At 38.3% G+C, this 12,212-nt stretch overlaps 2 protein-coding genes across 2 annotated transcripts; both read left to right on the plus strand.

The window, feature by feature from the left end:
* Positions 1–1,828: 1,828 nt before the first annotated feature.
* LOC121885122 (chemokine-like receptor 1) lies at positions 1,829–6,334 on the plus strand. The gene is made up of 2 exons (XM_042394275.1): positions 1,829–1,905; positions 3,798–6,334. The coding sequence occupies exon 2, from the start codon at positions 3,812–3,814 to the stop codon at positions 4,916–4,918; it is 1,107 nt and encodes a 368-aa protein (XP_042250209.1). The 5' UTR covers positions 1,829–1,905; positions 3,798–3,811; the 3' UTR covers positions 4,919–6,334.
* Positions 6,335–10,936: 4,602 nt separating this feature from the next.
* On the plus strand, positions 10,937–12,212 carry LOC121886167 (chemokine-like receptor 1). Its single transcript, XM_042396097.1, has one exon. The coding sequence runs from the start codon at positions 10,937–10,939 to the stop codon at positions 12,044–12,046; it is 1,110 nt and encodes a 369-aa protein (XP_042252031.1). The 3' UTR covers positions 12,047–12,212.

A 12,212-nucleotide genomic window follows, 5' to 3' on the forward strand; every position in this document is an offset into this window, starting at 1 on the left:
TAAATCAGGTCTGGTTTGGGGCTCATGGAGCATCAAATAGTCACAGGAGCTGCAGCGCCACAACAATGAGATATAAAATGGAGGTTTGCCTACAAGGGCTTTGTAAAAATAAGTACTAGTGGTTACTATGTCTCTATGACAGGGAAGCCCAACCAATTTTATCATATTGTATGCAGTGGTGAGTGCTGTAATTATCACTAGAGATGAACCTGAGGGCCCCAGAGGCAGCAGCATGTGGATATATGACATCCCCAAAATCCATAACTGAGAGAAAAACCTCAATCCTCTTTTACTACCCAAAGGGAAGCTGCTGTTTCTGTACAAGTCAAGCTTCAGTCACAGTTTATCAATAAGGTACATGATATTGAATTGTAACAATATTAAACCCAGAGTGGAGTATGTACTGTATATTATAGTAATTACTGCATGTCTTTGGATCTGGAGAAAAGGATTCATTTTGTTTTTGCCAGTAGTGTTTGTGGGAATGTTTTCTACATGCTTAAATTTGTTTCATTAGTCATGACTAACATGCCAAAAAGTGTTTCGTAATTTCCAAAGAAATCTGATAAAGAGTAAAAAACAGGAAGCTGATAAAAAGAACATTTGCGATCATAGACTTGTGAAATGCCAGTAGTACTATACTATATCTACAAAAGCACTGAAAGATCTTTTGCAGCAACACCCTGTTTAGAGTTTAGTGGAATAATAAAACAAGGAAGGAGTCAATAAAATGGACAGGAAATAGAAAAGGTTCAGGTTCAGAGGAAGCAATCACCAGCAGACAGAGAACTCTTAATAAGAATGGTGTTAAAGTTATAGAGAGGTAAAATATTTTGATTTTTAGATGGCATTGCACATTTTTTACTAAATCAGGTCTGGTTTGGGGCTCATGGAGCAACAGACAATCACTGGAGCTAATTAAGTATGGGCCAGAGCACTACAAATGGCAGGAATGAGAAAATGGCACTTTACCAACAAGGACAATCTCATTTACATAAATAGTGAGCAGAACAGGCCCCAAAAGTGATGCCTGTGGACACCCTTGGTAATAGTCAGGAAGTGAGATTTGGGCATTCCTGCCTTAATAAAAATATCAATGAAATTAAATAAAAATTGGTATGCTGTTTGTAGGTGGATTTTCACTGTAGACAAATAATTATGTTGAACTAAGTTGAGACTTGCACAGAAAGTTGAGAATCATTCTTCACCTTTTCTTCAAACACTTTTTTGGTTAACAAGAAAACAGGTTTAATGAAATAATAATAATAAATAATGAAGTAACCATTTGGACTGTCAACAGAGGAATTTCCTACAACTTTGCATAGTTGGAGTCAAATCTTTGTGAAAAGCAGATTCATAGGTTATAGCTGAATTCATTTTGAAGTGTGGGTTGAGATAGATAGATACATAGCTAGTTACATAGATATAGATGAGGGGGAAATTACATTTATTTTTCCTTTTACTTAAAAAACTCTTTGGCAACCCTAAATTATTGTCAGATGCTGCTCGGACTTTCTTGCGACATAATGTATTATGTAACCTACATCCAAATGTTGATTAAAATGGTCAACACAAGAGCACCAACAGAGTAAAAGTGTGAGGTAATGTAGTGCTATACTGTATCTACAGCACATATACATTATGTATCTCATCTATGAATGAAGACAATGTATGGTTTTAGAAAATGTGACAAAACTCATTTTAATCACAATGCATAAACAGCCAAAGTTTATGCAAAAGGGTTTATGGGCTTCTAAAGAGAGAAGTGCATGCTGCTTGTGTCCCCGCCTCGATGACAAAACACATTTGTCCTCCACACATTAAGCTATATTAACCTGTCAGGGTTTGATCAGAGTTATTTCTGCTGCAGACACATCCTCACCTGACTGGAGAGCTTTGAGAAAGGTACTGTACCTTTGTTATTCTCAGAGTTTCATATTTGTAGCATGATATGAATCCACAAGGTAGAAATAAGATGATAAAAATATCAGATTTTGGATGGATGAAGTATAAGAATGATTATGTTATAATTTATTTAATGTGTTTTGTTCAATAAGGTTGGCTGATGCTCTTTTGCAGTAACATACTGTTAAGAGTTTGGTAGAATAATAGAGGTATAATAACAAGGATGGACTGAGTCAATAAATGGACAGAAAACTGACAAGGTTCACATTCAGTGGAAGCAATCACCAGCAGACAGAGAACTCTTGATAAGAATGGTCTTAAAGTTATAGAGAGGTGAAATATTTAGATTTTTAGATGGCATTGCACATTTTTCCATGAGATCACTGCTTTACTACAGTAAAGGCGGTTTTTACTAAATCAGGTCTGGTTTGGGGCTCATGGAGCATCAAATAGTCACAGGAGCTGCAGCGCCACAACAGCGGAAATGAGATATAAAATGGAGTTTTGCCTACAAGGGCTTTGTAGAAATAAGTACTTGTGGTTACTATGTCTCTATGACAGGGAAGCCCAACCAATTTTATCATATTGTATGCAGTGGTGAGTGCTGTAATTATCACTAGAGATGAACCTGAGGGCCCCAGAGGCAGCAGCATGTGGATATATGACATCCCCAAAATCCATAACTGAGAGAAAAACCTCAATCCTCTTTTACTACCCAAAGGGAAGCTGCTGTTTCTGTACAAGTCAAGCTTCAGTCACAGTTTATCAATAAGGTACATGATATTGAATTGTAACAATATTAAACCCAGAGTGGAGTATGTACTGTATATTATAGTAATTACTGTATGTCTTTGGATCTGGAGAAAAGAATTAATTTTGTTTTTGCCAGTAGTGTTTGTGGGAATGTTTTCTACATGCTTAAATTTGTTTCATTAGTCATGACTAACATGCCAAAAAGTGTTTCGTAATTTCTAAAGAAATCTGATAAAGAGTAAAAACAGGAAGCTCATAAAAAGAACATTTGCGATCATAGACCTGTGAAATGCTAGTAGTACTATACTATATCTACAAAAGCACTGAAAGATCTTTTGCAGCAACACCCTGTTTAGAGTTTAGTGGAATAAAACAAGGAAGGAGTCAATAAAATGGACAGGAAATAGAAAAGGTTCAAGTTCAGAGGAAGCAATCACCAGCAGACAGAGAACTCTTAATAAGAATGGTGTTAAAGTTATAGAGAGGTAAAATATTTTGATTTTTAGATGGCATTGCACATTTTTTACTAAATCAGGTCTGGTTTGGGGCTCATGGAGCATCAGACATCACTGGAGCTAATTAAGTATGGGCCAGAGCACTACAAATGGCAGGAATGAGAAAATGGCACTTTACCAACAAGGACAATCTCATTTACATAAATAGTGAGCAGAACAGGCCCCAAAAGTGATGCCTGCGGACACCCTTGGTAATAGTCAGGAACTGAGATTTGGGCATTCCTGCCTTAATAAAAATATCAATGAAATTAAATAAAAATTGGTATGCTGTTTGTAGGTGGATTTTCACTGTAGACTAATGATTATGTTGAACTAAGTTGAGACTTGCACAGAAAGTTGAGAATCATTCTTCACCTTTTCTTCAAACACTTTGTTGGTTAACAAGAAAATAGGTTTAATGAAATAATAATAATAAATAATGAAGTAACCATTTGGACTGTCAACAGAGGAATTTCCGACAACTTTGCATAGTCGAAGTCAAATCTTTGTGAAAAGCAGATTCATAGGTTATTTTTAAGAGCTAAATACATTTTGAAGTGTGGGTTGAGACAGATAGATACATAGCTAGTTACATAGATATAGATGAGGGGGAAATTACATTTATTCTTCCTTTTACTGTTGCAGATCTCAAGACAATAATGGACATGACTGCTACACCTTCCAATGACACCAATATATCAGGTGAATGTGAAGTAAATGGCTCTTCTGATGACACCTATGCTGATCTGACAAGGTCTCTCAACATCATGTCTGTCGTTATCTACTCCCTGGATTTCATTCTGGGAGTGCTCGGAAATGGAGTGGTTATCTGGGTAACTGGGTTCAAGATGAAGAAAACAGTGAACACAGTGTGGATCCTCAACCTTGCTGTTGCTGACTTCCTCTTCACAGCTTTCCTTCCTTTTAGTGTGATATACACAGCTTTGGATTTCCACTGGCCTTTCGGCAAGTTCATGTGCAAACTGGACAACACAGTAAGGTTTCTGAACATGTTTGTCAGCGTCTACATTCTGGTAGTGATCAGTGTGGACAGATGCGTGTCTGTGGTATGGCCTGTCTGGGCCCAGAACCACCGAAGTGTATGCAAGGCGTCCTGTGTGAGTCTGGGCGTTTGGGTACTGGGTCTGATACTCAGCCTTCCATCTTTCATTTTCAGGGACATTGGGCCATCATATGATGATAAAAATATCATAAACTGCTACGACAACTATGCCTTTTCTGTTGGCTGTGAAACACAACCTGAGATAGAGTTAGGACTGCTTCGTTTTAAGGCCATGACCATCATCCGCTTCCTTCTGGGTTTTGTTGTCCCCTTCACTGTCATCGTCTCCTGTTATGCTGTGATAATCCATCGTCTCAGGAGGAACCGCACCATGACCAGCCGCTCAAGTCGCCCCTTTAAGATCATCGCTGCCGTTATCACTGTTTTTTTTCTGTGCTGGGCTCCCTTTTACATCATGACTCTAATTGAGTTATGGTCTTACATTGATAATATGTCAAGTGTATTAGAACTTGTTATCACTATTGGGGTCCCTTTAGCCACCAGCCTGGCCTATCTTAACAGTTGCCTGAATCCACTGCTGTATGTCTTCATGGTCAAAGATTTCAAGGATAAAGTTCGCAAATCCATCCTGAATGTATTTGAGACTGCTTTCCGGGAGGAGGTTTCCCACTCGCACACTGACACAAAGTCAGTGGACACCAGTCAGAGACTTGACGAGTCAGTTCTTAATACTCAAGTATAAGGTTGTGACATGAATAAACAATTACTGAAACAATAATATTGACATAAGTGTAAATGTATATACAGTGCTAGTCAAAAGTTTGGACATACTTCCTCATTCAACTGAATAGGAAGGTGTATCCAAACTTTTGACTGGTACTGTATGAAATTCCTTTTTTTATTTCTTTTATTGTCTTTATAAAAGGACTTAGATTCCCAAATTGAAAAATTGGAACCTGTTGAAGTTTGATTAATGTCAATTTTATGATTAGCAAGCTGATTAGGTCAAGCAAAGTGTACTAGATCTTAACTCCACTTACAGTATTAACAATCTGGTTGAAGGGACTGATGGTAATATTGTACAATAAGGTAGCAGCTTCATAGTTAACTTGGGTTAGGTGTCCATTATTCCTTAACCTCAAGACAATATAAAACCACAGATAAATGGAATGGCCCATTTATTTTATGTATGGCTGTGGATATGAATATTGTGACATGTACCATGAACCATGAATGATTGTTATTGCATTACTTGCTCATCATTATTTTTACATTGTCAAAATATTATTTTTGACTTGGCTTGTGCCTGGAATCTCTTTCTCTAGTATTGTACACTGATATATATGGTGGATACAGATATTATAACCCACGCCACTCATCTGATGCAACACCTCATGACGATTTTTAAAGAATAAACTTCAAGTGTTTGTTGTAGTTATAGGGCCAAGGTTAAAGAGGAAATCATGGTTGTGGTTTATCTTTCACCTTTAGATCAGGGGCACTGTGCTCAAGCTTTCTTCCCTTTTTCACCTCATGATAATTTACCATAACTACCGAGCTGTCAATCATAAGACATACTTTTTGTTGTTGATTGTTCTTTTTCATTTTATGTTAGACTTTCTTCATAATATTAATTGACCAGCAGAGGGAACTGTTTTACATTGCAGGTGCCTCTTAGATCATGGACATAGATGTAGATCAAGCACAGCAAGCATCAGACTTCTGAAGTGTTTTCCAGTCATCATCACTCATTTGTGATTATGTATAAATATGTTGGGTAGTTCTTTTATCTCAAAGTCGGTTATTATCAGTAGCTTTTATATCATGTGCTATCACTCTGATAAGCTCAGTTGGATAACATTCATGATGAATTTGTTCATTTTATTTGTAAAATAATTTAGACATCAAAGTAAATTTATAATAAATTTTTTCAAAATGAAAAACAAGATCCTTTAACAATATAATTTTAATGGTTTACACAAAGTATATTTGTAATCCTCTGTAACTGCATATCAGCTTTATGTTGTGTTTGAATTAAAGAGAGAAGTCAACTAGAACTGTGAGTGGATTGTGGAAACATTTTTGCTTAGGCAACACTGTGGAAGTGGATTCAATTAGATAGATAGATAGATAGATAGATAGATAGATAGATAGATAGATAGATAGATAGATAGATAGATAGATAGATAGATAGATGGATAGATAGATAGCTCCAGGGTTTTCATGATGTGCGACGTAAGGGCCACCGGTCTGTAGTCGTTTAGTTCAGCCGGACATTTTATTTTTGGTATCGGTACAATACAAGATGTTTTCCACAAAGCCGGGACCCGCCCCAACTGTAGACTCAGGTTGAAGATCTTCTGGAGAGGTTGACACAGTTGGGCAGCACAGTCTTTAAGTAGCCTTGGACACACACCATCTGGGCCAGCAGCCTTCCCAGAGCAAAGTCTCCCGAGCTCCAACTTCACCCCCATCTCAGTGACAGACAAGGGTGGAGGCACAGGTGTGACAACTGGAGTAGCTGCAGCAGTAGAGATGGACACATGTGTAGGAGGAGGAGAAGGAGGAGCTGTGGTGGAGAAACACACATATGGAAGAGAAGAAGGAGCCACGGGTGAGATGCATCTATGTGGAGGAGAAGGAGCAGCAGTGGAAGTGGGTGTGGCCACAGTGTCAAATCTGTTGAACTGGTTAAGTTCATTGGCTCTGTCCACATCACCCACTATTGGCTGTCTTTTCTTTTTGTTGTAGCCAGAGATGGTGTTGATTCCTCTCCACAACTCCCGGATGTTGCTGTGTTGTAAATTTCTTTCAGTTTTCTTTTTGTATTCCACCTTTGCCATCTTCAATCTCCTCTTCAACTCATGTTGCACCTGTTTGAACTGTTCTTTGTCACCGTCTCTAAAAGCTTCCTTTTTCTGGTTGAGGATTGCTTTTATGTCACTTGTGATCCAGGGTTTGTTATTGGGGAAACATTGTACAGTCTTTGTAGGTATGACTGTATCTCTACAGAAGTTGATATACTCAGTAAAACAATCAACCTGACTGTCAATGTCCATACTGTTCCCACCTGTTTCCAGCAGCATATTCCAATCTGTGCATTCAAAGCAGTCCTTTAGAGCCTCACTAGCCTCAGGTGTCTATTTCCTGACTGTGAGGGTAGTTGTAGGCTGACTCAGCACACAGGGCTTGTAGCAGGTCTGCAGAAAAACCAGGTTGTGATCTGACCGGCCCAGTGGTGGTAAGACAGTAGCTCTGTAAGCTTCTTTGACTTTGGCATATAGCAGATCAAGTGTTTTACCCTCTCTGGTAGGACAATTAACAAACTGTGTAAATCCAGTCAGGTGGGAAGACAGTTTCACATGGTTGAAATCTCCAGATATTAATACAAGTGCCTCAGGATGTTTAGTCTGTATCCTGGCAACAGTTTCATTTGAGAACTTCACATGGAACTTCAGCAGTTGCCTTGGGAGGAATGTACACAAATATTGTTATGATATGACTGAATTCTCTTGGTACATAGTATGGTCTCATACCAACTGCCAATAATTCAATATCTGGACAGCACATCTTCTCCTTGACAGCAATATGCGAAGGATTACACCATCTCTGATTCACAAATAGAGCCAGTCCTCCTCCTTTCTTCTTTCCACTAGCTTCAGTGTCTCTGTCCATCCGTATGAGAGTGAAACCAGGTAGTTCCACACAGGAATCAGAGATGTTTTGATTCAACCAGGTTTCAGTAAAACACATGAGGCTGCACTCATCGTATACTTTCTGAGTCTTCACCAATATCTCCAGCTCGTCACTTTTGTTGGGCAGAGAGTTGACATTTCCCATGATGACCGATGATAGAAAGGGCTTATATCTCCATTTCCTGGCCTTCACCTTTGCACCAGCACGGCAACAACGAAAACACCTCTCTATCTCTATAATAGGGTGGTATCCTGCAGATTTGCCCCCCCTCAACGAAAGAAGCTCTTTCCTGGAGTAAACTCTTCTCCCCACAGAAACATCCATCCCATCCTAACCCACAACAAAAATAAAGCAAAATTCAGCAAAAACTGAGAGCTCCTAGACTTTGCTGCTTGTTGAAGCGCATGTTCTAGAAAGCAGTTATTCACTCTAATAATAAAGAATAAACCCACCTTTAATAGTTGCTTTGTCATTAAATAATGATGTGGTTTATTTGTTAGTTAAAATCTGATGCATGCTCATCTTCCATGGGTTCATGTAACAAAACAAAGAGTTAAACATTAGGCATACATGGACATTTTACTGTATACTGTATGTTTTACTGTATGTATGTTGTGGATTCATTTGATGTATTTGACTGATAATAAAGTGCTGCCATTTCGTGCATGCTCAAAACTCCCACCGTCACCACAGATGTTGTGAATTTTCTGAAGAAATCTTATTGAAAGAGGAATAGAAATATTTGCCACTCTTGACCTATGCAATACCTTCAATACTATATTAATTTTAGAAAAGATATATCCTTGCTTCAGATCAGTTTTGCTTGCAGGGATACAGAGACACCACAGTTTGTGTCCAGCTTCAAGTGGACATTGGCAAGAATGGAGTTGTCTTCAATTTCATAAAACTCTCTGGCAATATGTAACTTACATTCAGATGTTGATTCAAACGGTCAACACCAGAAAACCACTGAAAACATGAGAGGTGCTGCAAAGGGTGTAATGTAATATATATAGTATAAAACGGTATAATAAGGTTATAATGTAGTTCTATACTGTATCTACAGTACATATACATTATGTAGCTCATCTATCAATGAAGACAATGTATGGTTTTAGAAAATGTGACAACATTTTTTAACCACAATGCATGAACAGCCAAAGTTTATGCAAAAGGGTTAATGGGCTTCTAAAGATAGAAGTGCATGCTGCTTGTGTCCCCGCCTCAATGTGTGTGATGACAAAACACATTTGTCCTCCACACATTAAGCTATATTAACCTGTCAGGGTTTGATCAGAGTTATTTCTGCTGCAGAGACATCCTCACCTGACTGGAGAGCTTTGAGAAAGGTACTGTACCTTTGTTATTCTCAGAGTTTCATATTTGTAGCATGATATGAATCCACAAGGTAGAAATAAGATGATAAAAATATCAGATTTTGGATGGATGAAGTATAAGAATGATTATGTTATAATTTATTTAATGTGTTTTGTTCAATAAGGTTGGCTGATGCTCTTTTGCAGTAGCACACTGTTAAGAGTTTGGTAGAATAATAGATGTATAATAACAAGGACGGACTGAGTCAATAAATGGACAGAAAACTGACATGGTTCACATTCAGTGGAAGCAATCACCAGCAGACAGAGAACTCTTAATAAGAATGGTCTTAAAGTTATAGAGAGGTAAAATATTTTGATTTTTAGATGGCATTGCACATTTTTCCATGAGATCACTGCTTTACTACAGTAAAGGTGGTTTTTACTAAATCAGGTCTGGTTTGGGGCTCATGGAGCATCAAATAGTCACAGGAGCTGCAGCGCCACAACAGCGGAAATGAGATATAAAATGGAGTTTTGCCTACAAGGGCTTTGTAGAAATAAGTACTAGTGGTTACTATGTCTCTATGACAGGGAAGCTCAACAAATTTTATCATATTGTATGCAGTGGTGAGTGCTGTAATTATCACTAGAGATGAACCTGAGGGCCCCAGAGGCAGCAGCATGTGGATATATGACATCCCCAAAATTCATAACTGAGAGAAAAACCTCAATCCTCTTTTACTACCCAAAGGGAAGCTGCTGTTTCTGTACAAGTCAAGCTTCAGTCACAGTTTATCAATAAGGTACATGATATTGAATTGTAACAATATTAAACCCAGAGTGGAGTATGTACTGTATATTATAGTAATTACTGCATGTCTTTGGATCTGGAGAAAAGGATTAATTTTGTTTTTGCCAGTAGTGTTTGTGGGAATGTTTTCTACATGCTTAAATTTGTTTCATTAGTCATGACTAACATGCCAAAAAGTGCTTCGTAATTTCCAAAGAAATCTGATAAAGAGTAAAAAACAGGATGCTGATAAAAAGAACTTTTGCGATCATAGACCTGTGAACTCTCCCAGAGAACTCTTAATAAGAATGGTGTTAAAGTTATAGAGAGGTAAAATATTTTGATTTTTAGATGGCATTGCACATTTTTCCACATTTTTTACTAAATCAGGTCTGGTTTGGGGTTCATGGAGCATCAGACAATCACTGGAGCTAATTAAGTATGGGCCAGAGCACTACAAATGGCAGGAATGAGAAAATGGCACTTTACCAACAAGGGCAATCTCATTTACATAAATAGTGAGCAGAACAGGCCCCAAAAGTGATGCCTGCGGACACCCTTGGTAATAGTCAGGAACTGAGATTTGGGCATTCCTGCCTTAATAAAAATATCAATGAAATTAAATAAAAATTGGTATGCTGTTTGTAGGTGGATTTTCACTGTAGACTAATGATTATGTTGAACTTGAACACTTTGTTGGAACAAGAAAATAGGTTTAATGAAATAATAATAATAAATAATGAAGTAACCATTTGGACTGTCAACAGAGGAATTTCCTACAACTTTGCATAGTTGAAGTCAAATCTTTGTGAAAAGCAGATTCATAGGCTATTTTAAGAGATAAATTCATTTTGAAGTGTGGGTTGAGATAGATAGATAAATAGCTACTTACATAGATATAGATGAGGGGGGAATTACATTTATTCTTCCTTTTACTGTTTCAGGTCTCAAGACAATGATGGACATGACTGCTACACCTTCCAATGACACCAATACATCAGGTGTAGATGAAGAAAATTGCTTTTTTAATGACACCTATGATTATTTGACAAGGTCTCTCGACATCATGTCTGCCGTTATCTACTCCCTGGCTTTCATTCTGGGAGTGCTCGGAAATGGAGTGGTTATCTGGGTGACTGGGTTCAAGATGAAGAAAACAGTGAACACAGTTTGGATCCTCAACCTTGCCGTGGCTGACTTCCTCTTCACAGCTTTCCTTCCTTTTAGTGTGATATACACAGCTCTGGATTTCCACTGGCCTTTTGGCAAGTTCATGTGCAAACTGGACAACACAGTAAGGTTTCTAAACATCTTTGTCAGCGTCTACATTCTGGTAGTGATCAGTGTGGACAGATGCGTGTCTGTGGTGTGGCCCGTCTGGGCCCAGAACCACCGAAGTGTACGCAAGGCGTCCTGTGTGAGTCTGGGTGTTTGGGTACTGGGTCTGATTCTTAACTTTCCACGCTTAATCTTCAGGGACACTGAGTCATCATATGATAATGAAAGAATCATCAACTGCTACGACAACTATGCCTTTTCTGATGACTACGAAACACCATCTGAGAATCAGTTAGGACTACTTCGTTTTAAGGCCATGACCATCATCCGCTTCCTTCTGTTTTTTGCTGTCCCCTTCACTATCATTGTCTCCTGTTATGCTGTGATAATCCATCGTCTCAGGAGGAACCGCACCAGGGCCAGCCGCTCAAGTCGCCCCTTTAAGATCATCGCTGCCGTTATCACTGTTTTTTTCCTGTGCTGGGCTCCTTATTACATCATGACTCTAATTGAGTTGTGGTCTTACACTGATAATATGTCAAGTGTATTAGAACCTGTCGTCACTATCGGGGTCCCTTTAGCCACCAGCCTGGCCTATCTTAACAGTTGCCTGAATCCACTGCTGTATGTGTTCATAGTCAAAGATATCAAAGATAAAGTTCGCGAATCCATCCTGAATGTATTTGAGACTGCTTTCCGGGAGGAGGATTTCCGCTCACATACTAACACAAAGTCAGTGGACACCAGTCAGAGACTTGATGAGTCAGTTCTTAATACTCAAGTATAAGGTTGTGACATGAATAAACAATTACTGAAACAATAATATTGACATAAGTGTAAATGTATATACAGTACTAGTCAAAAGTTTGGACATACTTCCTCATTCAACTGAATAGGAAGGTGTATCCAAACTTTTGACTGGTACTGTATCAAATTCCTTTTTTATTTCTTTT

This window comes from Thunnus maccoyii, chromosome 19, assembly GCF_910596095.1.
Source record: "Thunnus maccoyii chromosome 19, fThuMac1.1, whole genome shotgun sequence".
Lineage (NCBI taxonomy): Eukaryota > Metazoa > Chordata > Actinopteri > Scombriformes > Scombridae > Thunnus > Thunnus maccoyii.

What these genes read in the sequence shown, in the direction of transcription:
- LOC121885122 (XM_042394275.1), top strand. Translation starts at nt 3,812, where the DNA reads ATGGACATGACTGCTACACCTTCCAATGACACCAATATATCAGGTGAA.
- LOC121886167 (XM_042396097.1), top strand. Translation starts at nt 10,937, where the DNA reads ATGATGGACATGACTGCTACACCTTCCAATGACACCAATACATCAGGT.